Genomic DNA, 24,112 nt, shown 5'->3' with positions numbered 1-24,112 from the left:
AATATTATGTATATGTGCACAGTATGTGTGTGTGGAGTGGGGGGGGGGGTTCGTGTGGAGGTCAGAGAACAATGTTATGGCATCTTGTTCCTTTTTGGGGTTTGGGATTGGAATCCAGTTACAGATTGGCAGCAAACTCCTTTACCTGCTGAGCCATCTTACTTGCCCAAGGGAGACTATTTTGAAGGTGGGGTTTCATCTAGAGCGCACTTGGGAGACTGGGAAAGCTTTAAGTTGGGGACAGAGACCCCCAACTTTGCTCAGCGAGAGGCACCACATCAACCAAGCTGCTTCAACCAGCTGGCCATTCTGTGGCTAGCTGTGGCTTGCTGTCCCCCACCAGACCCACTGCCTGCCTGGGTGTGATGCTAGCAGCCATACCCAGTGCAGAACCACGGAACGCCCCTGCTGTGCCGGACCGAAGGTGGCCCAGACAGCCCGGGCATGTGCTCTGAGGGCTTTGCCCACCCCTTTTCTGGCACCTCTCCATTCTTCTGTCTTCTGGTTATTTGTCTCCATGCAGTCCCCTTCAGAGTGGACCTACACCACACAGTTTTCGTGTATGGCCCCTGGTTTGGTGAGTGCCCACCACAGACATGAGTCTAATGCTGGTTGTGTGAGGTCTTTCTCATGTAGACCTCAGCTTGCCTTGGCCAGGAGCTCACATAGATCATCAGGTCCCTGGTCCCTCACTCCTCCTGGATCTCTGTTTCCTCATCTGAGCAATGGGATGCCAGTCTAACACATAGAAGCAGGGAAGCAATACATAAGATGTCTATAGGGTTGAGTGTGTTTCTATAGATATACAGATCCTTCCTTTAGAGAGCGTCTCATGTTGCTGAGGTGACCCTGAACCCCTGAAATCCCTGCCTACAACTCCTAAGTGTCCAGATGATAGGTGTGCACTGCTGTGCCCTGTTTATACAGTGCTGGGGTAGAACCCAGGTCCTTATGTATGCTAAGCAAGCACTCTACCAACTAAGCAAGCCCCTGTTTACTTATGTGTTCGTGTCTTGTTGAATTAGAGACACAGCCTGGTATTTGCTGAGAGTGAACATCTTTGAGGCTAAGTGTTGTCATTTTAAAACAATTCTGTTTACTGATTCTTTGGAGGAAACTCCCAAACATGCATGTGACTGGAAACAAGAAATTCTATGCTTCTTTTTTTTTTTTCTCTTTCTCTTTGCCTTCCTGGAGATTAAAACTAAGGTCTCCTGCATGAAGGGAGTGTGTTCCCTTAAGTGGCTAGTTCCCCAGCCACAGGCAGTTTTGATTAGGCAGAAGTTACGGATCCAGCTGGATTTGACCTCTGATCTGTCAGCTGACCTATAGGTAGGGGCTGCTTGGAGGTCTGGGTTAAGGATTCTAAGGTTGAATCTTGACAGAGAAGGTGCCACGATTGATTTGTAATGTCTGAACAATTGATTTGTGATGTCTGCCATGGACACTAGAGTAGAGAGTGGAGTGTATATGTTTCCTACTCCTTTGCCCTCCCAGAACTAAATAGAGTCAGAGGTCAGGCCATATGAGGTCAGGGCTTTGGTGAATGTCTGGGAGGCAGAGGAGCAGGCCCTAAGCACTTGTCCTATATGCAAAGAGGGATGGTATGGGATCAGCTGCTCAGGACTGGCTCACAGCAGGATCTTGGGACATCTGTCTGCTTGCACTCTACAATGTGCCCGCCTGTGTGTGCCCTTGGTTTTCTCCCTGAGTAGGAAGGTGACTTGCACCTTCATATCCGAATCTGCCAACCACTTACTTGGCCTGCTGATCTGTTGGTTTCCGTCATCCTTTTCCCATGAGTCATGCCTGCTTTAAGAACCTGCTCTTTTTGAGTAAATTATACCTTGCTAGCCGGGTTTTAAGGACTTGGTCTTTCAGACACTGAATAGGTGTAGGAGGTCACAGAGGGGGCGGGAGAGCTAGCCGCGCACTTCTGTTTCTTTCTGCTCAGCCTCCTGCAAGTTTGCCCTTTTTCCTGGCAAGAAGGGCTGTTAGGGGGGCTGATTGCTTTTATTCAGCACTCAGAGATCTTTGGCTTAAAAGTCTTGGGGAATTCCACTTGGGGTAAGGCACTTTATTGTCACCAGCGGGTGTCTTGTCTACTCTGCCTCAGCCCAAGCGTGTGGGACAGTCTATACACCCTGCACAGCAGACATTCTCATGGGTCCCAGAGCAAGCACAGAGCCTTATCATGGAACCGTGCTGTGATCCTGTGTTGGTGTCCATGGTGGGACTTTGTCTTGTTCTTTGTCTCCAGGCTCCAGGGACTTAGGCAGACCCTTGGATGATTGGTGCAAATCTGTCTGGAGAACGCTTTCTCTCCCTCTTGTCTTGCGCAGGGATGGAGAGCAGGACTGGGGAGCCTCTGAATGCTGCTTTCAGAGCCTCTCGGACCCCTCTGCTCCTCTTTTCTTGGAGAGAGTCACAACACTGGAACTTGACCTCTTGGGGTATAAGCTACTGATTGCCATAGTGAGTGTTAAGCCAGCCCAGGTCCCTGGGTGCAGTGAGGGGCGTTGCTCTGCTGGTCTTTGTGCCTAGAGGAAGCCACTTCTCTTCTCTCACAGGTTTTCTGCTCTGCAGCCCTCCTCTAGCCCAGCTTTGGATGTTGTGACTGGGTGGGTGGATATAGCCAGCATCTTCCAAGTTTACCCAGGAAGCCCAGGGGCTGCCCTTCTTTGCAAATGAACACTGGGGATGAGCAAAGGTTCCCCAGGCATCAAATTCTAAACTTCCCTGCAGTCTTGAGGCTGAAGGGAAAGTGCCTTTACTTACAGATCTGCTGAGGGCCAGCCAGCACTTGCCCAGTGCTGGGCACACCCAGTAAGTGTGCAGACTTTTTGCATGCTCCAAAGCCCTCATTACAGCCCCAGCATGTGGTACTGTTTCTGTTCCTGTTTGCAGAGGAGGAACTGAAGCTCTCTAGGGCCAGGCTTCTGGAGAGCATTGGGAGCTGAGATTGAACCCCGTTCCCAGCCCGTTTTAGCAAGAAAACTGGGTTTAAGCCACGCAGTAGGGAACCCTTTTTAAAAAAGGGCTTGGGATTGGGTCCCCAGCAGTACATAAACCAGGCTTTGTAGCATACACGTGTAATCACAGCACTGGAGAGCTGGAAGATCGGAAGCTTAGGGTTATCCTTGGCTACCAGCAAGTTTAAAGCCAGCCTGGGTTTCATGAGAACCTGTCTGAAAATGAGAACAAACAATTTAAAATCAAGGATAAGAGAATATTTATTCTGCAAACAGGGTCGTGTGCTTATGTTTGTGTGTGCGTGGTGTGTGTGTGTGTGTGTGCGAGTGTTGTGGGTACGTGCGCAGACCTACTTCTGCCCCCTCCTTCACTGGGATCGCTTTCTAAGGGAGAACAACCTGGGGTCCACTTTACATCTGAGAAAGGTTGTAGGGACAAACCCTACCCCCAGTCACCTTGACAGGCTGTTTTGATGGAAACCTGAAGATGTCAGACTTGGACAGGGCTAAAGGAGCTTCTTCGTTTGAACAGTTCCAGTGGACAAAACATGAAAAGCCCCTGACTAGAAACTTTCAGAGGGATGCAAGCCTCAGGTGACAGTGTCCAGACTGGCAGTTTGTGCTTTGGTATGCTACTGTTGGGGGTAGAGGGGAAAGGAGGAAGGGCAGGCTCGACAGGGGACTCTTCACTATGAGACCTGAAGTTACTCATTTCCCCATCTGGTCCTCTGTCAACAGAGGTGGTCAGCAGGGCTCAGCAGGCCTGTTTAATTGGTTCCATCCTCTGTCTTAATCCACAGGACAGTTACAAGTGGGTGACTTTTGAACACTTCTAGCTTCCCTTGTAAGTGCCTGTGAGGCTACCACCAAAGCCAACACCCTCTCATCCCAGCCATGCCCTGCTGTCCCTGAGCGGGCCAGCTGCTGGGCTCTGGGACAGGAGACTCTCCTGTGTGGCCCACGCTGTTTTTGGAATAGATTGTGTTCTTCCAGCCACCAGCGGCTGCCATGCACCATAGCACGCCGATGGCCATGCTGAGTTCTGGGGATTGTGAGTGATCCGGCTGCATTTCAGAGCAGCCACAATGTCACCTGTCTCTTTTTATAGAAGACTGCATGTGTGCCATCAAAATAGTCCTCAGTCAGGTCTGGCCTGGGTCCTGCTCCCTGTCTTTCCTTATGGCTGTCAGATGTGTGTGTGTGTGTGTGTGTGTGTGTGTGTGTGTGTGTGTGTGTGTGTACACATAGGGGTGAGTATGATGGGAGGTGGCCTGTTGGCACAGGTAGCCTCTTGGTGGCCAGCACCCAGGGACACAGGTTAACAGCTCCTTGCTCTCACTCTTTCTGATCTTGGCGTTGCTCCTGAGTCAGGCTTTATCTGCCCGCTGATGTTGCTTGGTTTCTGGCCTTTTTACTTACATACCAGGAAGGCGACTCCCCTGAGTCACTGAGGACTCTCTAGTGGGCCCTTAGATCTGAAGCTGACTGCTCAGTGGGAACAGAGGTAAGGGATCATTTCAAATAAGTCTTGAGGTTGGTACCTGCCTTAGGGTTTCTATGACTGTAATGGAACGCCATGACCAAAAATCAATTGGAGGAGGAATGGGTTTATTTGCCTTAGGATTCCACATCATAGTTCATTACTGAAGGAAGTCAGGACAGGAAGTCAAACAAGGCAGGAGCTGATATTGAACCCACGGAGGGGTGCTGCTTTCCGGCATGTTCCTTGTGGCTTGCTCAGCCTGTTCCTTATAGAACCCAGAGACTTGTATCACACATGATCAAACACTAAGAAAATATCCCCACAGGCTTCCCTACAGTCTGATCTTAGTTTTCTCAACTGAGACTCCCTCCTTCAGATGACTCTAGCTTGTGTCAGGTTGACATAACACTCGCCAACACAGTGCCTGTCCAAGCCATGCATTTTGTAGAATCCACACCCTATATGGGAAGAGTAAGCCATTTGTGTCAGTGGCCTGTGTGCCCATCAGAGTTTCTGTCAAAAGGTGCTGCCTCTTCTGCTTCTCCAGATGGGTAGGGACTACCTTTGGTGTACCAGGAAAGAAGACCCCTCAACTTAGTCTCCAGGGACCTCCATAGGTCACCCGAGCCCATAAATGGGCTTGGAGGGAAATGGGTAAACTCATTTAGAGGGCTGTATAGGGAAGGGCTGGATCAATGGAGGTATGGAGCGATCTAGAAGGTTCCTAGAATGGGGTAGGGTGTGGGGGTAGCTGAGTGGACAATGGTGTTAGCTAAAGGCTGGGAGTGACTGTCATTGGTCAACAACATGAAGTATTAGAGCCGTCACTGGACTGAGAGGTAGGAGTGATTTCCTAGGCCTTACCATGTTTCAGTTGCTGGGGAGACGCGAGTCTGCACATGGAGAGGAAGTGTCTTCTCAGCATCTGCACAGACCTCTGGCTTCAGCTGGACAGTGTGGGTGCAGGTCTACCTGGTCTCTTGAGGGTGAGAACAAAGCCAGATCCACCAGCCTCCAGCCAGGCCCATGGCAAGGCCAAAGTCTGGCTGATTGTTGATGAGCCATCAGCCAGAAGCATTAGCGTAGATCCAGGATCCATCTTGGTGCCTTGGGTAGGGCTTGAACACCAGTGGCTTCAGAAATGCTAACCGCCTGTCTCGGTCACTCGGAGGTCACTCAACCAAGATGTGGGACTCTTGATTCTGCCTTCTAACTTTGGAGCTCCCCAGAACAGGAGTCCAACGCCGTGACTGGGGTGGAGGTGAGGGGCTGGACCATGTGATCTGCACCCCCACACTGCTTTCCCACATTAATAATCCCTGAAGGACGTCTCTGCAGGCAGCAACAATAAGAATGTATCTGCAGGCAAAGTTGTCTTCTGTGGCATCAGAGAGGAGAGAATGTTCTGTGTGGCTGACCCCACGAGGCTGTTCTGTAAACGTTGGGAACTCGGTAGCATTTGCTGCTTGGTGATTGGGTTTTAGGGTATTTTTTATAATTTGAGGCATGAACATGTGTGCTTGTGCGTGTTTTGTCTATGGTAGAATGTGGATGATTTTTTTGCTCATTTACATTTCTGGCCATGCACCGTTCACTAGTCTGATCTTTTTGAGACAGAACACGTCTATAACTTTGTGTGCGGATTTGTGCACACCACAGCAGCACGCGGAGTCAGGATAATGTGCAGGGGCTGGTCTCTCCTTTCATGGTGTGGGGATCTGAGATCATCAGGCTATGAGGCAAGCGCCTTTACCTCCTGAGCCATCTCTCCACCCAGTCTTGAATTTCTGATCCTCTTGACTCTGGGGTTACAGGCCTGCACCAACATGCCTGGTTTATGAAATGCCGGGGCTTGAACCCAGGGTTCTGTGCATGCGAGGCATGGCATGCCCTCTGCCAGCTGAGCCACGTGCGCAGCCCCTGTTTGTTTTGTCGAGACAGAGTTTTGCTATGGAACACAGAATGGCTTCCAACTCGGGGGCAGTCAGCCTCCAGCGCTCTGAGCTTAGTTACTGAGCCTACTCACCACGCTGCCTGGTTGTAGTGTTGACGGCCCAACTCTTGTGGTTTTAGTTGGAGCTGCACGTAGCCCTTCCCTTTAGATTTCTCAGTTCATATCTTGTCTTCCTAAACGCTTGTTCCTGACCCAGACTTAAGGTTCTTTTTTACATTGCCATATATGGCTGTCAAGAAGCAGAGGACTTTGAACTTCCTCTTAGGCTTCTTGCCCCGTTGACTTCCTTGCTGGGGCACCCTCACCCCTCCTCTGTGCTGCTGGGCTGGGAGTTGAGACACAAGTCAGCTCTCTGGGTCACATGCATAAATTTAGCAGTGCTGGCCATGGGGCTGCTGGGAATGGTCTTTACATTTGGGGCTGCATAAGGCTGGCTCAGTTCTCCCCGCAGGGCCTTATCTTAACCAGGTAAAAGGCTAATGTACTGAGGATTCAGTCAGATTGGGTGAGGCTGTCTCTCTTGGCAAATATCAACCCCTCCTCCCTATCCCGCCACGTCTTAGTGGCCTTGCTCATGATATCAGGGCAGCTGGGAACTTGATCTTTCTGGTGCTACGGCAACTTTGCTTACTTTGTCATTTTATCTTTTAATATTTATTTATTTTATGTATATAAGTACACTGTAGCTGTCGACAGACACACCGGAAGAGGGCTTCAGATCCCATTACACATGGCTGTGAGCCACCATGTGGTTGCTGGGAATTGAACTCAGGACTTCGGGAAGAGCAGTCAGTGCTCTTAACCACTGAGCCGTCTCTCCAGCCCGCTCATTTTGTTTTTTATTGATGTGAAATCCATTTAATGTAAAATTAACCATTTAACCAAAGATTTTTGCTCCCCTTTCTTTCTATCTACATATAGTAGTTGGGGGTGAGGACAGTGCTACCTCCTGCCTGCTAAGGTAAACACCAAACTGAGCCATACACTCAGCCTGGGGGAGTAGTCCCTGGTGACCTTGGGCAGGCAATATGGTCTTCAGACTTATTAAAATAAAAACACTCTTGAATGTCATCGAGGATTTTTATTTTTTGGTTTTTCAAGGCAGGTTTTGTGTGTGTGTGTGTGTGTGTGTGTGTGTGTGTGTAGCCCTGGCTGTCCAGGAACTCACTTTGTAAGACCAGGCTGGCCTCAAATCACAGAGACCCGTCTGCCTTTGCCTCCTGAGTGCTGAGACTAAAGGCGTGCGCCACCACCTCCTGGTGTCTTTTGGAATTTTAACTCTGTTGTTCTTGGGTTAGTTTGGGGCAGAGAGAGCTGGTCTCCTGACCCTTCCTGGTTTGCCGTCACCACCAGGAGCTGTGCAGTTTTACAGTTTTAGGTGACATCTCTCATTTCCTGTTTTGTCTCCCACCCCTGGTCACCTCTGGTCTGCTTTCTTTGTAGATTTGCCTTTTTTGGACATTTCCTGTCAGTGGAAGCAGACAGTGGGTGTCTCTTCCTGTCTGCCTGCTCTTGCTCATGTTTAGGGGTTCGTTCATCCATTTTGTAGCAGGCATTAGAATTTCATTGCTGACTAATTAATGCGTCACCCTGCCGGATGGCCATGCTTTGAGGGTACACTTTCCCCGCATCTCATTTGTTGGCTAGCTATCTGGGGTGCTTGGCTGTTGGTGAATCAGGCTTTGAGGGTACACTTTCCCCTCATCTCATTTGTTGGCTAGCTATCTGGGGTGCTTGGCTGTTGGTGAATCAGGCGAGCCACGCAGCTGTAAAGTCTGGGCATGCGCTTATGTTCCCAGGTGATTTCATTTCTCTCAAGCAGAGCTTCCGGTGTGTCCAGTCCCAGGGTCAAAGTTGTAATCCTCCACATTGTGATACTCTGGCTTGGTCTCAGTACCACTGCACAGTGCATGTGCATGTGTGTTTGCATGAGTGTGTGTGTGTGTGTGTGTCTGTCTGTCTGTCTGTGTGTGTGTGTGTGTGTGTGTGTGTGTGTGTGTGTGTGTTTGCTTGCACCTCTTACCATTACAGGCTTACAGGCTTTGTTGGTCTGAACCCCTGTTATCTAAGGCTGGCTATGAACTCCCACGCCTCCTGTCCCCAACTCCCCAGTGCTGGCTTTCCAGGCGTGCATGCTACCCCCCAGCTCTTTTATGTGGATAATTTCCTAACCTTTGGAGTTGTGCTTCAGGCAGCTTTCTTTGTCTTCCCTTGAGATTTTCTGAGTTTATTGTGCCTCATAATCCACATATAAAGTGACGTAATTCTCACGGCTCAGTGTTACCTGATAAGATGCCTCCTGCTTCTCATTCTCACTTGGGCCAGGCCCTTGCATCATCTGGTCAAAGCCTGGTAACGGTGTGTTTCCCAATCATAGCGGGGTGTGTTTGTGAAATGAATTCTACTAATACCCTGCACACCTGCCCAAAACTCACCCTGGGAAGGCCAGGGTGCCCGTTGGTGGACTCTGGCCTAGTAATGGCTGAGCTGGCAGTAACAGGTGTGATAAGTAGCCTCCTTCCTTCCGTGCGTCCTCCCTGTAATCCTACAGGATCGGGTCTCGCTGTGCAGTTCAAGGTGGTCTTAGGATAACGGTAGTTCTCCTGCCTTAGCCTCCTGTGTGCTGGGATTGGGTGTAGCTCCTCCTCACCCCTGCCCCTCTTCTGGCCTTAAACATTGGCCAGCTCCCCACTGGCTTCTCTGGCAGGTTTTCCCAGATGAAGAATTTGACAGTCAAAAGGGACTTGCCCAAGGTAACAGAGGCAAGGGAGGACAGTCCAGGGGTCATGCTTGGGTCCAGCCTGTGGCCTGGAGGCCGAGGCATCTCTCTATCTGGGCTCCTGGCACAGGCTCTATTGGCATTTTTTTTTCATTGCAATCCACTAGGAGTGTCTGGGGTGCCAGGGCTTCCTGCTGCGTTGCCTGGGCAACCCTGGACCTGCCCCCCCCCTTCATCACAGAGACTCTGAGCTCTTCTTTGTCCTTGCAGAATTTTGCAAAGGAGTTTGTGATCAGCGATCGGAAGGAGCTAGAGGAAGACTTCATCAGGAGCGAGCTGAAGAAGGCTGGGGGAGCCAATTACGATGCTCAGTCAGAGTAGCTGCAGCCCTACACCCCAGAGCCATCTGCCTGCTCCACCAAGGAGGAGACTGCCACCTCACATCACCAGCCCACCAGGGAGGAGAAGCCATGAGAGGCACCAGCGCCACCAGTGTGTCCAACCCCCCTCCCCTCCCCCTCTCATGGTCACAGAGCATCTTCTTTGAGACCCACCCCCTTTTTATTTTAAAGAAAAGTGATTTTGGCGCCAGGCTCATGCACACCATCAGTTCCCAGGTGCCTGTCACTGGCCCTTGACCTGGCATTATCCCTGCCTTCACTGTGGCCTGACCTGGTGCCATCTCAGCTTGCCCTGGCTGTTTCCTGCTAGCCCTATGCCCGGCCACCATGCCAGGCGCTGTGCACACCCTACAGCCTTGATGAGCTCTCGCATGCTCCTCAGAACCCATAGACTTGGCTCCAGGCCTCGCCCCTGCCCTGTTCGGAGTGGCCTAAGCTGTAAGTCTAATAGATGCTACTTGGCAATAACAGGTTTAGGTCTGGCGTGGACCGAGTATGAAGTGACAAATTTGCCTTAAATCTTGCCTGGCAGTGGCTCCACCACATGGTCTAAACTACCCTTTTGGCGGAAGCCCTTCTGAAGCATGAGAGGCCTGAGTCCCACTGTGGTGGGAGTTCAGGATCAACCTCAGGGCCTCCAGGGTGACAAAGATGAAAAGGTCCCCTGCAAACAGGGAGGCTGGCACGGGCCTCAGGGCACCTGGAAGGCAGCGGCGGTTGGAATCTTAGTCTGCAAATTCCAAAGATGGCTTTGTTTGCTTTTAAAGAAAGCTGAGGCGGGCTTGGCTCCTGGAAAGCATGTGAAGATGGTTCTTTTCCTCTCTGCTCTTATTACTTTGGGGAAGAACGCTGCGCCGGCTGGGCTGTGAGGATCATCTCTGGCATTCCAACAGTTTACAGAAGTAAATGTGTTTTTCAAGAAAAATGAATTGGGTTGTCTGCTTCATGTATGTGTGTGGTTTGTCTGCATTCAGTGAAGGGTCTTCAGGGCCCTGGGCATGTGAGGTCAGGAATTTGCTTCTTCAAGAGCCTCATATCTAGCTCGGGGTATTCTTAAACTTTGGACATCGGAGGGTGGCTTCGAACTCCTAATTCCCTAATGATGAAGTTGCAGCTGTGTACCACCTTGTCCTATCTCAGGAGTGTTTTAATCCACCGCCCCCACCTTTGCAGGGGATCCAGGCTCAGTCTCCAGCACCCACATTGAACAGCTCACAATTGCTGGTAACTCCAGTGCAGAGGATCCAGGCTATCCCTGAACTCTCTCTGTGGCCCAGGGAGGCCTTGAAGTTGTCATCCTCCTGCCTCCTCCCAGGTAGCTAGGCTCACAGGTCTGAGATTCACAGTCCTTTGTTTCGTTTCTAGTGAGACGGGCCTCGATGTAGCCTAGACTAGCCTCGGGTTTGTGGCAATCCCCCTGCCACAGCCTCCTGGGTATTGGGATTATAGGTCTGTGCCACTTGCTCCTAGCTTAGATTTTAAAATTCTTAGCCACGGAAGTAGATATTTACCTTTGTTTTATATAAAACGAAATCAAAGAAATATCCCTGTTTCCTGTCTCAAGGCTGACATGACCATGCTGCTGGGTGGCACGAAGCCAGAGGTGACTCCTCCTCCGTGGTAAGCTCAGTCATGGCTCATGCCTGTCCTTCTGTCTATGGCTGTGTGTCTTCAGGCAGGCCAATATCTCTGTGCTTCAAATCCCTCACAGAAGAATGGGCAGCACAAACTGGTTATGATGGAAATCCCAGCATGAGACAGGAGACAGGGTGGGGGTGGGGAGCAGTCAGAAGGTCTGATCATCCTTTGCTACATAGTTGAGTTCACAAGGTTAGCCTGGGCTACATGAGACATCCCCCCCCCCCACAAAGGTGGAGACCAGGTTACCTCTGCAAGCCTTCCCTGCCCCCCACTCTATCCTGCCCTTGCTTGAGGCCTCATGTACGGTGGGTTGGAATGGGGTGGAGAAGGAAGGAACGCCCAGGGAGGAAGCTAGCCTGCGGCTGTGGTGTGTGTATTTGTTCTGCTTTTGATTGGTCTCTGGGGGACTTCTCTGTTTCACAACTTCACCCAGCCCTCCAGGCATTGCTTATACTCCAGGGGTTATCTGAGGCTAGATGGGGGAGTCCCACCCTAGGTCCCAGGGCGCCATCCAGACTGGGGGAAAGGCCTCTTCTCTGAGGGTGGATGTCCTGGATTTAGTCTGATTTAATCTCCTTGTTCCCCATTCCTAGGGAACCGCAGAAAAGATTAAAGTGAGGCTGAGCGAGGTGAGCTCCAGTGACCAGTTAAGGAAGAGGAGGTGCTAAGTAGAATCTCTGGACTCAACAAAGGTCTTAGGTAGCCCAGGCTGGCCTCGAATTCAGAAACATAGCTGAGGATGACCTTAAATTCCTTATCCTCCTGCCTCTTCTTCTTGAGTGCTAGGACACATCACTACACCCAACTTTCTACCAACTGAGCTACTTCCCTAGGCCATGGTTGGGCAGTGATTCTTCTAGAATGTTCCCTGGACCCTGTGAAGTGGGCTGGGAAGAGGCCTGGATGGTAGTTCCCTGGATGATATGTTCCAGACCCAGACCATCGACCTCCATTGGGCAAAGCATCTTTAGTAAGTGGAGACAGGCTGGATTAAAGAACATGGTGGGGTCAGAGGGAGATTTGAGGCCTAGACAAGAGAGAAGAGATTGCAAAGGAGGTAGCCACAATAAGGAGCCCCCGGGCCTCAGGAGACAGTACAGACTCTGCTGCTGTGGTAAACTTCAGTTTAAACCTTCCTTCCCATTGCACACCCCAGCCTCTCCAGGAGTTTGGGGAGTAGTCGGCATTCTGGCTCCCCTGATGTGCCTGCCGGACTACCGGGCCATACAGACACCAGCTCTCAGACCAAGTCGGTACTGTGCCAGGTAGAACCAGGGACTTCCTGGTTGTCTTCTGGGTGCCTCTGCCCGGAGTCCCACCTCAGGAAGGCAGCTGTCTTGTTTACCTATCTGACCACCAAGCCAGCCCTAATTCACCAGGGGCCTAAGCCCATCCAACCCCCTGACTGCTTCTTAATGGTCCACGGGGAGCTGAGGTGATGTGGGGGAGCCCTGCTGCTTAGGTTTCTGGGCTTGGCTCCCAGGTGGCAGATGTTGGCTGTTCTAGGTGGGACAAGGGAAGTCAATAAAGTTCATGGAGGGTCTGAGGTGAGGGCACTGGGCCTGCAGAGCCCTTCCTCCTCTGTGTCAGGACTGGTTGTGGGTGCTGCTTGCAGGCAGGGATTGGTGATCAAGAGAGGAAGGAGGTTCCTGGGAATGAGGGGAAAGAGTTCACCCCAGAGTTTCTGGCAAACCCACTCAAGCAGATGCTAATGTGTTTCTTTGCTCCTTGGCTCATCCCCAGCAGTACCCGTGGCTGATGTCACTCTTGGCGACTTGCCAAGCCATGGTGGCACACACAGGGGAGGCACACAGTGAATCTTCTCAGAAACCCTCAGACACAAAGGTGGGCGCCCCAGGAGATCCTCAGCGCTATTCAGGCGCAATAGTAACAAAATCTCTCTCTCTCTCTCTCTCTCTCTCTCTCTCTCTCTCTCTCTCTGTGTGTGTGTGTGTGTGTGTGTGTATGTGTGTGTGTGTGTGAGTGTGTGTATCTGTGTGTGTGTGTATCTGTGTGAGTGTGCAGTGTACATGTGTGTACAGGTCAAAGGACAATGTTAAGCATCTTTCTCAACTGATTGCCACCGTATTATTTTACATTAAATTTATTTGTATTGTGTCTGCATGGATCGTGGGGGTGACGGGCGTGCACACACAGGCACACAGACGCCATGGCACTTATGTGGAGGTCAGAGGTCACCACTGAGGAGAGCATTCTCTTTGGGTATGGATTCCAGGCTTCCTACGGAGGTCATGAGGCTCAGGCTCATACAAGCACCTTTGCCGCAGAGCTGTCTCCCTGCTTCCCTCCTGACTCTGTGACAGGCTCTCCCCGAACCTTGTGCTGTCCAGAGAGTCCCACAAGTCTCCCCTCTCCACCTCCTGGACGCTAGGACTTAGACATGTGCCAGGCTAGAGTTTTGACACTATGGCAGTTGCTGGGGATCTGAGCTCAGGCTAAGGCAGCACGCACAGCCAACACTTAATGAGCTGAGCCAACTCCCCGGCCCCTAATTGTGCTTTTCCCAACAAACCTTCCCAGGAGACAGCCGGCAAAGCTCACGGGATCCACATTGCCTTCAGCGGGCAACTTGGTCCACCTGGAGGAAAAGCCCCCAGGGAGCGGGAGAACGGGCGACGACTTGCAGGGTTGCAGGGGGAATGACAGGGAAGGTGGAGTTCAGGGACAGAGCTGTTGCCTGGTGTGTGCATGGAGTTCGAAACCCAGGACTGTTCAAACACAAACAAATGGAAAGAAATGGATCCAAATTGAATCTGGACTTTCCGCTGTCCCCAAACGAGGCTGGCTCCCTTGTGAGGTAGGCTGTTGGTCTGCAAGATCTAAAAAAGTTGTTTTCAGCCTGTGAGTTGCAACTCCTTGAGGGGGTTGCTAATCAGATGTGTGCCTTAAGATTCATGACACTAGCAAAAATTACAGTTGTGAATTAGCAACAAAATAGTTTTATGGTGTGTGGGGGGAGGGGGTCGCCACAGCACGAGGAACTGTGTTAAAGGGTCGCAGCAGCATCAGGAAGGTTAAAAACCGTTGGTGTGGATGGCAAGTCTGTATGAAGAAGTTTCTAGGTTTGTTCAGAAGGTGTCCAGGCCCAGCGCCTCCTCCAGAGCCCTGCACATCCTGCTGTTCCAGTAGCCTGCTTTGGCCTGGGCGCTTGCTGCCAAACAGCACACTTCTCAATGCCTCTGCTTCCTCCAGCCTCCAGCAACTCAGAGAGCCTGGTGGCCACTGGGCCACCACTGATAACCACTGAGTCCTGTCAAGGAGAAAATAGAACTGTCACCTCAAAGGGGATAAGAGATGTTTATTCTAGAGTGACCGTGGCAGGGGGAGCACAGATTTCGGTTACTCCAAATTCCATCTTCTAACCTGGAATCGGTTTCACGAAGATTCTATGGGCAGGAGCAAAGGAAGTCACAAGGCAAGATGGTTTCAGCAAAGGGGGAAGGGGGTCTCTGTGCTAGCTTAGACCCAGCCGTTTAGTTAGTGGGAGCATGGCTTTATTAACTCATCCCTAGAGATTTTATCTGTAGTCACTGCATGGCAGCTTGGACAGAGAGGGAAGGTATAGCTGTTTAGGGGGCTAAAGAGAGTCCAGGAGAAATTGAAATTAGGCTCTGGACTTCCAACATTCCAACCTCTCTACAGACGCTGAAATTTGCACCAGTTATCCGGCCTTGTGGAAGTTTCCACTGAATGTACAATGTCTTTCTGGGACTTTTGTTCAGGGCTCGTAGTGGGTGCTACCTAGGTGGGTGAGCATACAGAGGCTGGCGGCTCGCAGTTCCATTTTACTTTCAAAGTGGATCTCTTGAAGAGGGTCTTGGACCCGTGGGGACGGATGCCAGCCCTATAGTCCTCCTGCCCCTGCCAGTGAGTCTCAGGTCTTCTAATGCTCAGTTGCTTAGTGACAGCAGCAAGAGCCACACGTGGAGACAGACTTGTAAGACTGAGTCCACGGTCTATCCTACTACTGAGTCTGCCCACCGCAGTTCGGGCGGTGGGATAGTTTACAGTTCCCAAGGCCCCACCAACCCAGTGTGAAGTCCAGCCTTGGCCCATAGCCAGCCTATCCCACTTCCGTCTGGAGAAGAGACTTGGGCTCCATTTTAGAGACATTTTTTAATAGACTTAATTTTTCTTTAAAAAGTTTTTGGCTTGGCATGCTAAAAGCGTGGAGGTGGCCGGGCTTGGTGGCACCCACCTTTAATCCCAATGTTGAGGTAGCAGAGGCAGGTGGATTTCTTTGGAGTTTGGGGTCAGGCTAATCTACATAATGGGTTCCAGAACAGCCAGGGCTGAGTAGTGAGACCCTGTCTCAGCAAAGCATAACAAAGCAACAAAGGAAGGAAAAACTATAAACACAATAAAAGTCCCACAAAAGTGAAGAAGCAAAGCATTCATATGCTGCCTCCTAAGGGTCACCATGATCACATTTAGGGGTACCGCCCTCCAGGCTCTTTAATATACTGTGAACACTTATGTCTTCAAATTGTGACAGTGTTTAGTTATGTGTGTGTGTGCATGTGTGTGTGTGTGTGTGTGTAGACTCTAGAAATCAATATTGCAATGTCTTTCCTTGATCGTTCCCCACCCGTAATTTATCTTATTTTTAGTTGTTCTGAGGGCTAGTGAGATGGCTCCACAGGTAAAGGCACTTGCTCTCCAGCCTGGCAACCAGAGTTTGATCCCCAGGACCCACAGGGCAGAAGGAAAGCACCAAACCTATTCCCACAGGTTCTCTTTTGACCTCTAATCATGAAAATCCACCTTTCCCCAAGGCATGCACCAGAAGAGCGCATCAGATCCCCCTGAAGCTACAGACACTTGTGAGATACCATGTGGGTGCTGGGAATAGAACCTGGGTCCTCTGGAAGAGCAGCCAGTGCTCTTAACTGCTGAGCCATCTCTCCAGCCCCTCGTATATTTTTTTTAATGAAAAATTTAAAAAATTCCATGTGTGAATGGTGCACAAGACCAGAGGACAACTTGCTGTAGTTGATGATCTCATTTCTGCCACATGGGACCTGGGGACTGGAGTCAGACCAGGCTCAGCAATGGTAGCCTTTACCCACCCAAACATGAGCCACTGTGCTATTTGTTTTTGTTTTTGTTTTTAATGTGTGTGCTGAGAATCTGAACTTGGGTCCCCCTGCTGAGAAGCAGGCACTTTGCCACCACCTCAGCCACATCCCCTGCTCGGTCATTCTCTGTGAGGGGGTCTTTGCACGTGTCTTCTGCAGGATTACTCTCTGAGCCATCTTTATGCGTTCAGCTGTGCCTGCTTGCAAAACCACCACAGCTGGCCTTGTTAGGCACTGGCTTCCGTCATACTGGGAGGGGCAGGGAGGAGCCTGGAACTCTCACCTAGCGCCCAGTCACTCCTCCCAGCAAGGGCAGGTGGCCTCCAGGAAGAGGACATAGGTAGGAAAGGCCTGGGAGGAGGTGGCTCCATCTGTGTGGCCACACACGAGTCACCGAGTCACCGGTGCTGGGTATTGACCTTCCAATGGCTGTTTTAAGGAGCCCAATGTTCTATAAGTCAGTGCAACAAGCTCGCTGTTTCCCCAGAGTGACTGGGATGAGATGGTTCTTGGGGTTTCTTCCTGGAACTTAGGAGGACGGTCGGGTGTTGGTTTTCTCTCTGTCCCTGTCTCTCTGCCCCCCCATACACCCGCTACTCCGGGAAGGAATTTTATCAATAATTTGTACTATATCGTTAGCACTTATTCATACCCACAGGTACTGTCTACTGCCCATCATTTCATTTCTCCCAAGATGAGGCATTACTATGTGGCCCAGGCTGGCCTTGAGCTTGCCAGCCCCCTGCCTTGACCTCTCAGATGCTGGGATGGCAGGTGGGTGTCACTGCACTCGGCTCATTGATTCCTGGTGGCTTACGCCGGTGACTGTAAGGATAGCATACTCCGGCTCTACGTCCAAAGCTGGGAGGGGCAAGCTGCTGACCCACTGGCCAGACCCGGCCCCTGGTTCGACAGCTCAGCTCACATGCACCGTGGCCGTACTGTGTCCTGACCTAACACAACCAAGTCCGAAGATTGTGTAGGGCACGGTGTGTATAACAACAGTGCCCGGAAACCCCTCTTCGGAATGTGAGTCGGAGAGATTTCCCATGAAATGCAGTTAGTTCTCAGCTTTCCTTAGCATGCCTGAAGATGCCGTCACCCTGGGCTCAAGCCGTTGCACACTGCAGCGTATCTAGGGCTAAAACTGTGTACTGGCTAGTTTTTACGTTACCTTGGCACAGCTAGGACCATCTCGGAAGAAGGAATTTTAGTTTATCAAGAGAGGGTTTCTCTGGGTAACAGCCTTGCCTGGCCGTCCCAGACTCTGTGGACCTGGCTGGTCTTGACTCCACCAAGCGTGTCTCGAGTGCTGGGATCAAGGGCATGCACCAGCACAGCTAGGAAAAAAAAAATCTTAATTAAGAAAATGTCTCCGTAGGGTTGGACTGTAGGTATGTCTGGGGGGCATTTTCTGGGTTAATGCGAGACATGGGGAGCCCAGCCCACCGTGGACAGTGCCATGTCTGGCCAGGTGGTCCTGAGCAATACCAAACACCAGGCTGAGTGATCAGTGGGGGGCAAGCCAGTGAGCAGCGCTCCCCCAGGACCTCTGCATCAGCTCCTACCTCCAGTCCCTACATGTCCGCTAGATGGTGGGCTATGGGCTGTAAGCTGTAGTGCCTCCCAAACTGCTTTTGGTCTCGTGCTTATCATAGTCATAAGAACCCAAACTAAGACAGGCTGCCTGTGCTCCCCTCCCCCACCCCACCTCTCTCTTAAGCTCCTCTGCCTTAGCGTCTGGATGGCAGGTGTCTGCCCTGGCTGGCCCTGGCATTGTTGACTGACTGATGGAATCACTTTCTCAAGCCACAATAGTCTATAGGGTCAGAAGCGGTTTGTCACACTTGTAAACAGCCCAGATGAGGGTTGCCATGGCAACTCCGGGACTTACTTGTAGACAGCTTCAGGGATAAAGATGGAACATTCTCCAGGGAGCGGCACCCCTCCCTGGCACAGCCCAGATCCAGCTGGCGCTGGGGTCATAATCATCTTAGTTTTATTTCCTCTCTGTGACCCTCACATTGTACAACCACCTTAAATCACAAACCTCTTTGGACCTCAGTTTTAAGCCCCCTCCCCTCTTTTTTGAGATGGGCTAGCCCGGAACTCTCCATGTACACCAGACTAGCCTCCAACTCACAGAAATACATCTGCCTCTCTGGTGCTGGGTTATAGGTGTGTGACACCACATTTGGTACTCATGACTTTTAAGATAGTCTAATGACACTCTTCATCTTAAAGATTTCTATAAAACACAGAGCACATGGTTGGTGAGTCACAAATGAAGGACTCAGGACAGCGCATGGTAAACTGTGGTCACTCAATGCAGAACAACAGCTATTAAGGTTGTGATTTGCAACATAGGTTCAGTGGCTGACATCTGCATTCTCAGACCTTGAAAGGCTGAGGCAGAAGGCTCAGGGGGTTCAAGACCAGCCTCTGGTACAAAGTGCCTGCAGTCACCTAACTGTGATGAGGTCAAAATAGAAAAGCTTACCCTCACCATGGGCCATGTAAAGAACAGCAGAGGTTACCTAAAAAACCTTAATGGGGATGTCAAGGCCCTCCTGGTTACTGGGACTAAGAAGGCGTCCTGGGATCTGGTGCCTCTTCCCCATGCCCCGAGTATCCACATCTTCCGGTGGTCTTTGCAATTTCTGACTTTGGTCTCCAGCTTCTTCTCTTTTATTCCTTATGGTTCCTTGGGTGCTGAGGAGTGGCTCAGACTAGATGTTCCTCAGTAAGAGAATGCTTGCCTGGTGTCTGCAAAGCTCTGGGCTCACCTCCAGTACCACAAGACCTAAGCAAAACCAGCACCACCATCAAAATAAAACCACACAAGTGCTCTCGGATCTAGGTGTACATTTGGTTGTGAGCCCGGAAGCCAGGAGGGAGGCAGAAGCCTTCAGTGCTGTCTGTCAGGATGCTCTGTGGTGTCTGAAATTTGCTGGTGTCTAGGTGTTGCAGCAGGGGTCAGTGTCAGGGTGTGGTGCCAACCCCTAGACCCCAGTCAGTATCTGAGGCTGCTCGATCAACCCTCATTCCTCCTTTCTGTGCTCCCCAGGGTCCAGGGTGAGGGATCATTACACAGCTGAGCCTGGAGCCGGCTCCCAAAGCAGCCCTTCATTTCTGAGACCTACCAATACCAGAATCAAACTGTTCCATGCTTGAGATACGTACACAGGGAATGGGGTGTTTTCTTCTTTCTTCTCCTTCAAGGGTCTTTGGCATGCACCTAAGAGCCATGGAGAGGGGCATAGGGTGGGAACGAATGTTTGCACAGATGAAGATCAGCTAGTCTGAGAAGACACAGATATGAGAAATGATTTTGTGTCTCGTTGGGATGGTGTGATGGTTTGTATATGCTTGGCCCAGGAAGTGGCACTATTAGGAGGTGTGGCCCGGTTGGAGTAGGTGTGTCCTTGCTGGAACAGGTGTGTTATTGTGGGTGTGGACTTTAAAACTCTCATCCTAGCTGCCTGGAAGCCAGTCTTCTGCTAACAGCCTTCAGATAAAGATGTAGAACTCTCAGCCCCTCCTGCACCGTGCCTGCCTGGATGCTGCCATGCTCCTGCCTTCATGATAATGGACTGAACCTCTGAACCTGTAAACCAGCCCCAATTAAATGTTGTCCTTATAAGAGTTGCCTTGGTCATGGTGTCTGTTCACAGCAGTAAAACCTTAAGACAGGTGGGCATCCAACCCCATCTTCCCCATTACATGCTCAAGTGGCTGTGTGCACCTAGGTCTCCTGTCTGTCTTCCTCCCTCCTGTCTTTTCTCTGTCTGTCTCTGTCTCTGTCTCTGTCTCTGTCTCTCTCTCTCTCTCTCTCTCTCTCTCTCTCTCTCTCTCTCTCTCTTTTTCTAGGCAGGGTTTCTCAGTACAGCCCTGGTTGTCCCAGCTTTCACTCTGTAGACTGGCCTCACAGGCCAGCCTTCAACCCAGAGATCCATCTGCCTCTGCTTCCTCAGTGCTGGGATTAAAGGCGTGCAGCACCCCCACCTGGGCTCTCCTTTCAAAATAACCCCCAAACTGGGATATTTAAGTGATTGGCATTTTCCCCAAACACTCCTGAATTGTTTAGGCCAATGGGGAGGGCGTGGGGAGCAGGCAGCCAGTGTCCCACACTGTCCCATTTAGCCAGAACAAGGAGTATGGGGACAGCAGGGCTCCAGGTTGTGGGAACCCTATAAAGCTTAAGACAGATATACCCAGCTTTGTCTCTGGGTCCCACATACTCCTGCCAGGCCTTTCACGGATTCTAGAACATTCTCTTCAGCTGCCTGATTGCCTGGGCCTGTTTCCATGGCACTGCATGAAAGCTGAGCAAGCCTGTATGTTGTTTTCTTTGGAGTGTCTGGAGCCCGCCCCCTTCAGCCCAGCCCCCCATTCTGTCTGACATGGAGAGCCTGGGGGTGTTCTTGTGCTTTTATGAGGTCCTGAGCAGATGCTGCAGGAGGGTCCCGAGCCTAGAAAAAGGGAGGGAAATAAAACAAAGTCCTGTCACACAGAAAGTCCTGTCAGGAGCAACTTTGTGAGCCAGATGTCAGGGCAGCCACAGGGCCAGGGGCCTCAGGTGGAGGGAAGCGCTCACCATAACTAGCCTCTGTGGGTTTCAGATCTGGCCTGTGGATGCTGTGCCCAGGGTCAACTTGACAATGCCATGGAGCCCAAAGGTGGGCAGCTATGTGAACTCCCAAGTCTATCTTTAATGACCGCCTTCAGGTGCCTGCCCCAGGCCGCCCAGGGGTCTCTGTGCCTCTGAGCTGCAGCTGAGGAATCAGATTGTGCTTGGATGAGGACAGCAACAGCCTCCCCAGTCAGGGCTACCTGGCAATGTTAAGAGGTGGGACTTCTGCTTGATTTGGGATGTCGTGACGGCGTTGTCTCATGGGCTTACTAGCAGAGGAGACAGAGGGGAAGCATTCTACAGCAGAGGAGCCTGAGGCATGGAGAGGAGGACTTGCTAGTTTAAGGAGGTGGGAGAAGGGTTTGAACATGGATCTGCAGGATCAGCAAGTGTTCTGGTCCATTTCTCCTCCCCGCCCTTCCCCTTCCTTTTCTCCTCCTGTGATCGATACAACCGTCCACGAGGGCTTCAGAACATTCTAGAACATTCACCAACGTTTTCAACTCAACAGGTGGAGATGGTCAGGTCACTGTCGTCTCCAGAACGAGGTGCTTGCCCATGTCAGATCCCTCGCCTTCTCTGCCCAGGATCCTGTCTGCCTCCCAGGTCTACAGTATAGAGAAAAAGTTGCCATTGCTCAGAGCCAGCGTGGTGGTCACTCCTCTCACTGTCCTGCCCCAGTCACCTTGTTGTAGACAGGAGCCTCCTCAACAGACTCCTAATTGCACAGGGGCAGCCCAGTCTGAAACTCTTTCTCATTTCCCTCCCTGTCTGAACTGAGTTCATGGTTACATGCTTTTATTCACATAGTCTCTGCCTTGTCACCTCATCAGTAAGAGTTTTCCAGACCATCTTCTAGAACATCGCCTGTGCCCTGCTTGCAGACTGTCTCATAACACAACTTGCTTTTTTAGCAAGGCTGATCCTCCTGCCTGTGTCTTCCAAGTGTTAGGATTATAGGTGTGCACCAACACACTTGATTTATGTGCCTGGTGGCTCATCTTGTTTACCTGCTTGACTGCGTCTGGAATCAACAAAAGTGTAAGCCACTGGGTGCTCCTGTGAGAGATTTTCCTGATGAAATGACTTGACGAGGCCCGGCCCTGAATTTGATTCATAGCAGCCCAGATTAAAGGGAAATGGATGAAAGAAACTTTGCTTTTTGCCTGCTTGCCTTTCCTCTTGCGGGCAAGTTCATCTGCTCTGTTGCTGCCGTTGCTGCATCTCTTCACTGATATTAGAACCAGCTCCTCCTAGCTCCCAACATAGACTGAAGCCCAGCAGCTCTTCAACAATCTCCCAACCCTCTAGCACCAGATTGGGACTAAAGAGAAGACCAGTACTATGGACTGAGAAAGTTCTAGACTCCCAGTTTCTCTGGTGTGAGACAGCTATTGTCAGAATATACATCATGTCATCCAATCTAATAAATCTACCTTTAAATACTGAACATATTTAAAGGAGTTCCCAGCATTGCGTTTTGGTTAATTCCAGATGCAATCCAGCAGGTAACCAAATTAGCCATCACACCGTATAAACCATGTATGGTAGACACTGCTGTAATCCTAGCACTGGGGAAGTAGAGACAGGATCAGCCCTGATAGCATAGCAAGTTGTACTGCAGGAGACACAGTCTCAAAGTAATGCACACAGACATACAGACACACTGAGACATAGACACACAGACATAGACATACACATAGGCAGACACATGTAAACAGACACACATACATACAGATATACACATATACACACAGACATAAACACACACACACAGACACACCCAGACATAGACAGAGACATAGATACACATACATACAGATACACACATATACACACAGACACACAGACATAAACACATACACCTAGACAGAGACATAGACACACATACATACAGATACACACATATACACACAGACACACGGACATAAACACACACAGCCAGACATAGACAGAGACATAGACATAGATACACACACAGACACATGCACAGACAGACACACAGATACACACACACAGAGACAGAGACACACACAGGCACACACACACTCACACTATCAGTTTGGCTCCATTAGAGAACCCTGAGTAATGCCCGTGTTGCTGGAGATTCAGCCTGGACTCTGTACATGCTAGGTGAGCACCAACCAGCAGAGCCACAGCCTGATGAATTTTCAGAGCTCTCATTCCCACTGGACACCCTGCTTTCTGGTTGCCAGCTTTTCCTAACACAATGTCATTTCCAGGAAGGCAGGGACCCTGTCCTCGGTATTGAGATAACTCAGGCATGGGGCAAGAAGTTCATTAAAACTTGAGTGTGTGGGTACAGCTCTGTGTTTGCCACTCCCCCTTGTCTCTCTTTCTCTTTACTTGCCATATGAAGTGACCTGCAGCTAATGCGATGACACACCACTTGGGAAACTGAGGCAGGAAGATGGTGGTTTACATGTCAGCTTGTACTACATGTGATAACCTCTTTTATGGCTCATTAGGTACGGGTGCCTGCTGTGTGAACCTGGTGACTCGAGTTTGATCCCCAGAACCAGTGTAAAGGTAGAGAGACCGGACTCCACAAAGTTGTCCTCTGACCTCTGTGCACATCCTGGGAGATCTACACATCCACACCCAAACATCATGTACACATGCAATAATAAATAAGAAAATGAACCGGAGGTCTGGATGCATTTGTAGAGGGTCCGGCACTCCTGGTGTCTGTCTGGTGGGTGCACCAAGTGACCCCCGTCAGCTGTGCCGGCTCTGTCAACGGTCTCTCTGATGGCAGCTCACAGAGTAAACGTGTCAGTCACCTGCTTGCATTACCTACCGGTGTCTGAGGAACAACTCTGCAGTCAGTTATGCCTGGGTACACAGGGCAGGGTGGCCCTTCAGACACGGAGAGGGAGCGGGGATCCCGTCAGATCACCCAGATCACCCCAAACGGGTCATGCCAGAGGCATAGACAAGTACAGATTTCTCCACCTGTGCTGGGCCAAAGCTGGGTGGTCAGTAGGATAGCCACCAAAGGAGCTTGGGGGCTTGTACTGAGAACAGGCACATAACCCCCTGCCTACTAACTCAGCCCAGAGGTCTGTGTGAGTTTCAATTCTTCCCTGTCTGCTGCCCAATAGCTCAGTGCCTAACCCATTCCTTTGCTATCCTGTGCTCACCCATCTCCACGTGTGATAAAATTAACAATACTACCTCATCTCAAAG

At 50.7% G+C, this 24,112-nt stretch overlaps 1 protein-coding gene across 1 annotated transcript in view; it reads left to right on the top strand.

Moving 5' to 3' along the window:
- Nucleotides 1-10,413, top strand: part of COTL1 (coactosin like F-actin binding protein 1) — a 31,807-nt gene extending 21,394 nt beyond the window's left edge. Inside the window, exon 4 of the mRNA XM_080937317.1 lies at nt 9,399-10,413. Within this exon, the coding sequence (XP_080793443.1) occupies nt 9,399-9,509 (111 nt within the window). The 3' untranslated portion in view covers nt 9,510-10,413. The remainder of the gene's footprint in view (nt 1-9,398) is intronic.
- The last annotated feature ends 13,699 nt before the right edge of the window (nt 10,414-24,112 follow it).

Source organism: Micromys minutus, assembly GCF_963924665.1.
Source record: "Micromys minutus genome assembly, chromosome: 24".
Lineage (NCBI taxonomy): Eukaryota > Metazoa > Chordata > Mammalia > Rodentia > Muridae > Micromys > Micromys minutus.
This window is presented reverse-complemented; position numbering and strand designations above follow the sequence as displayed.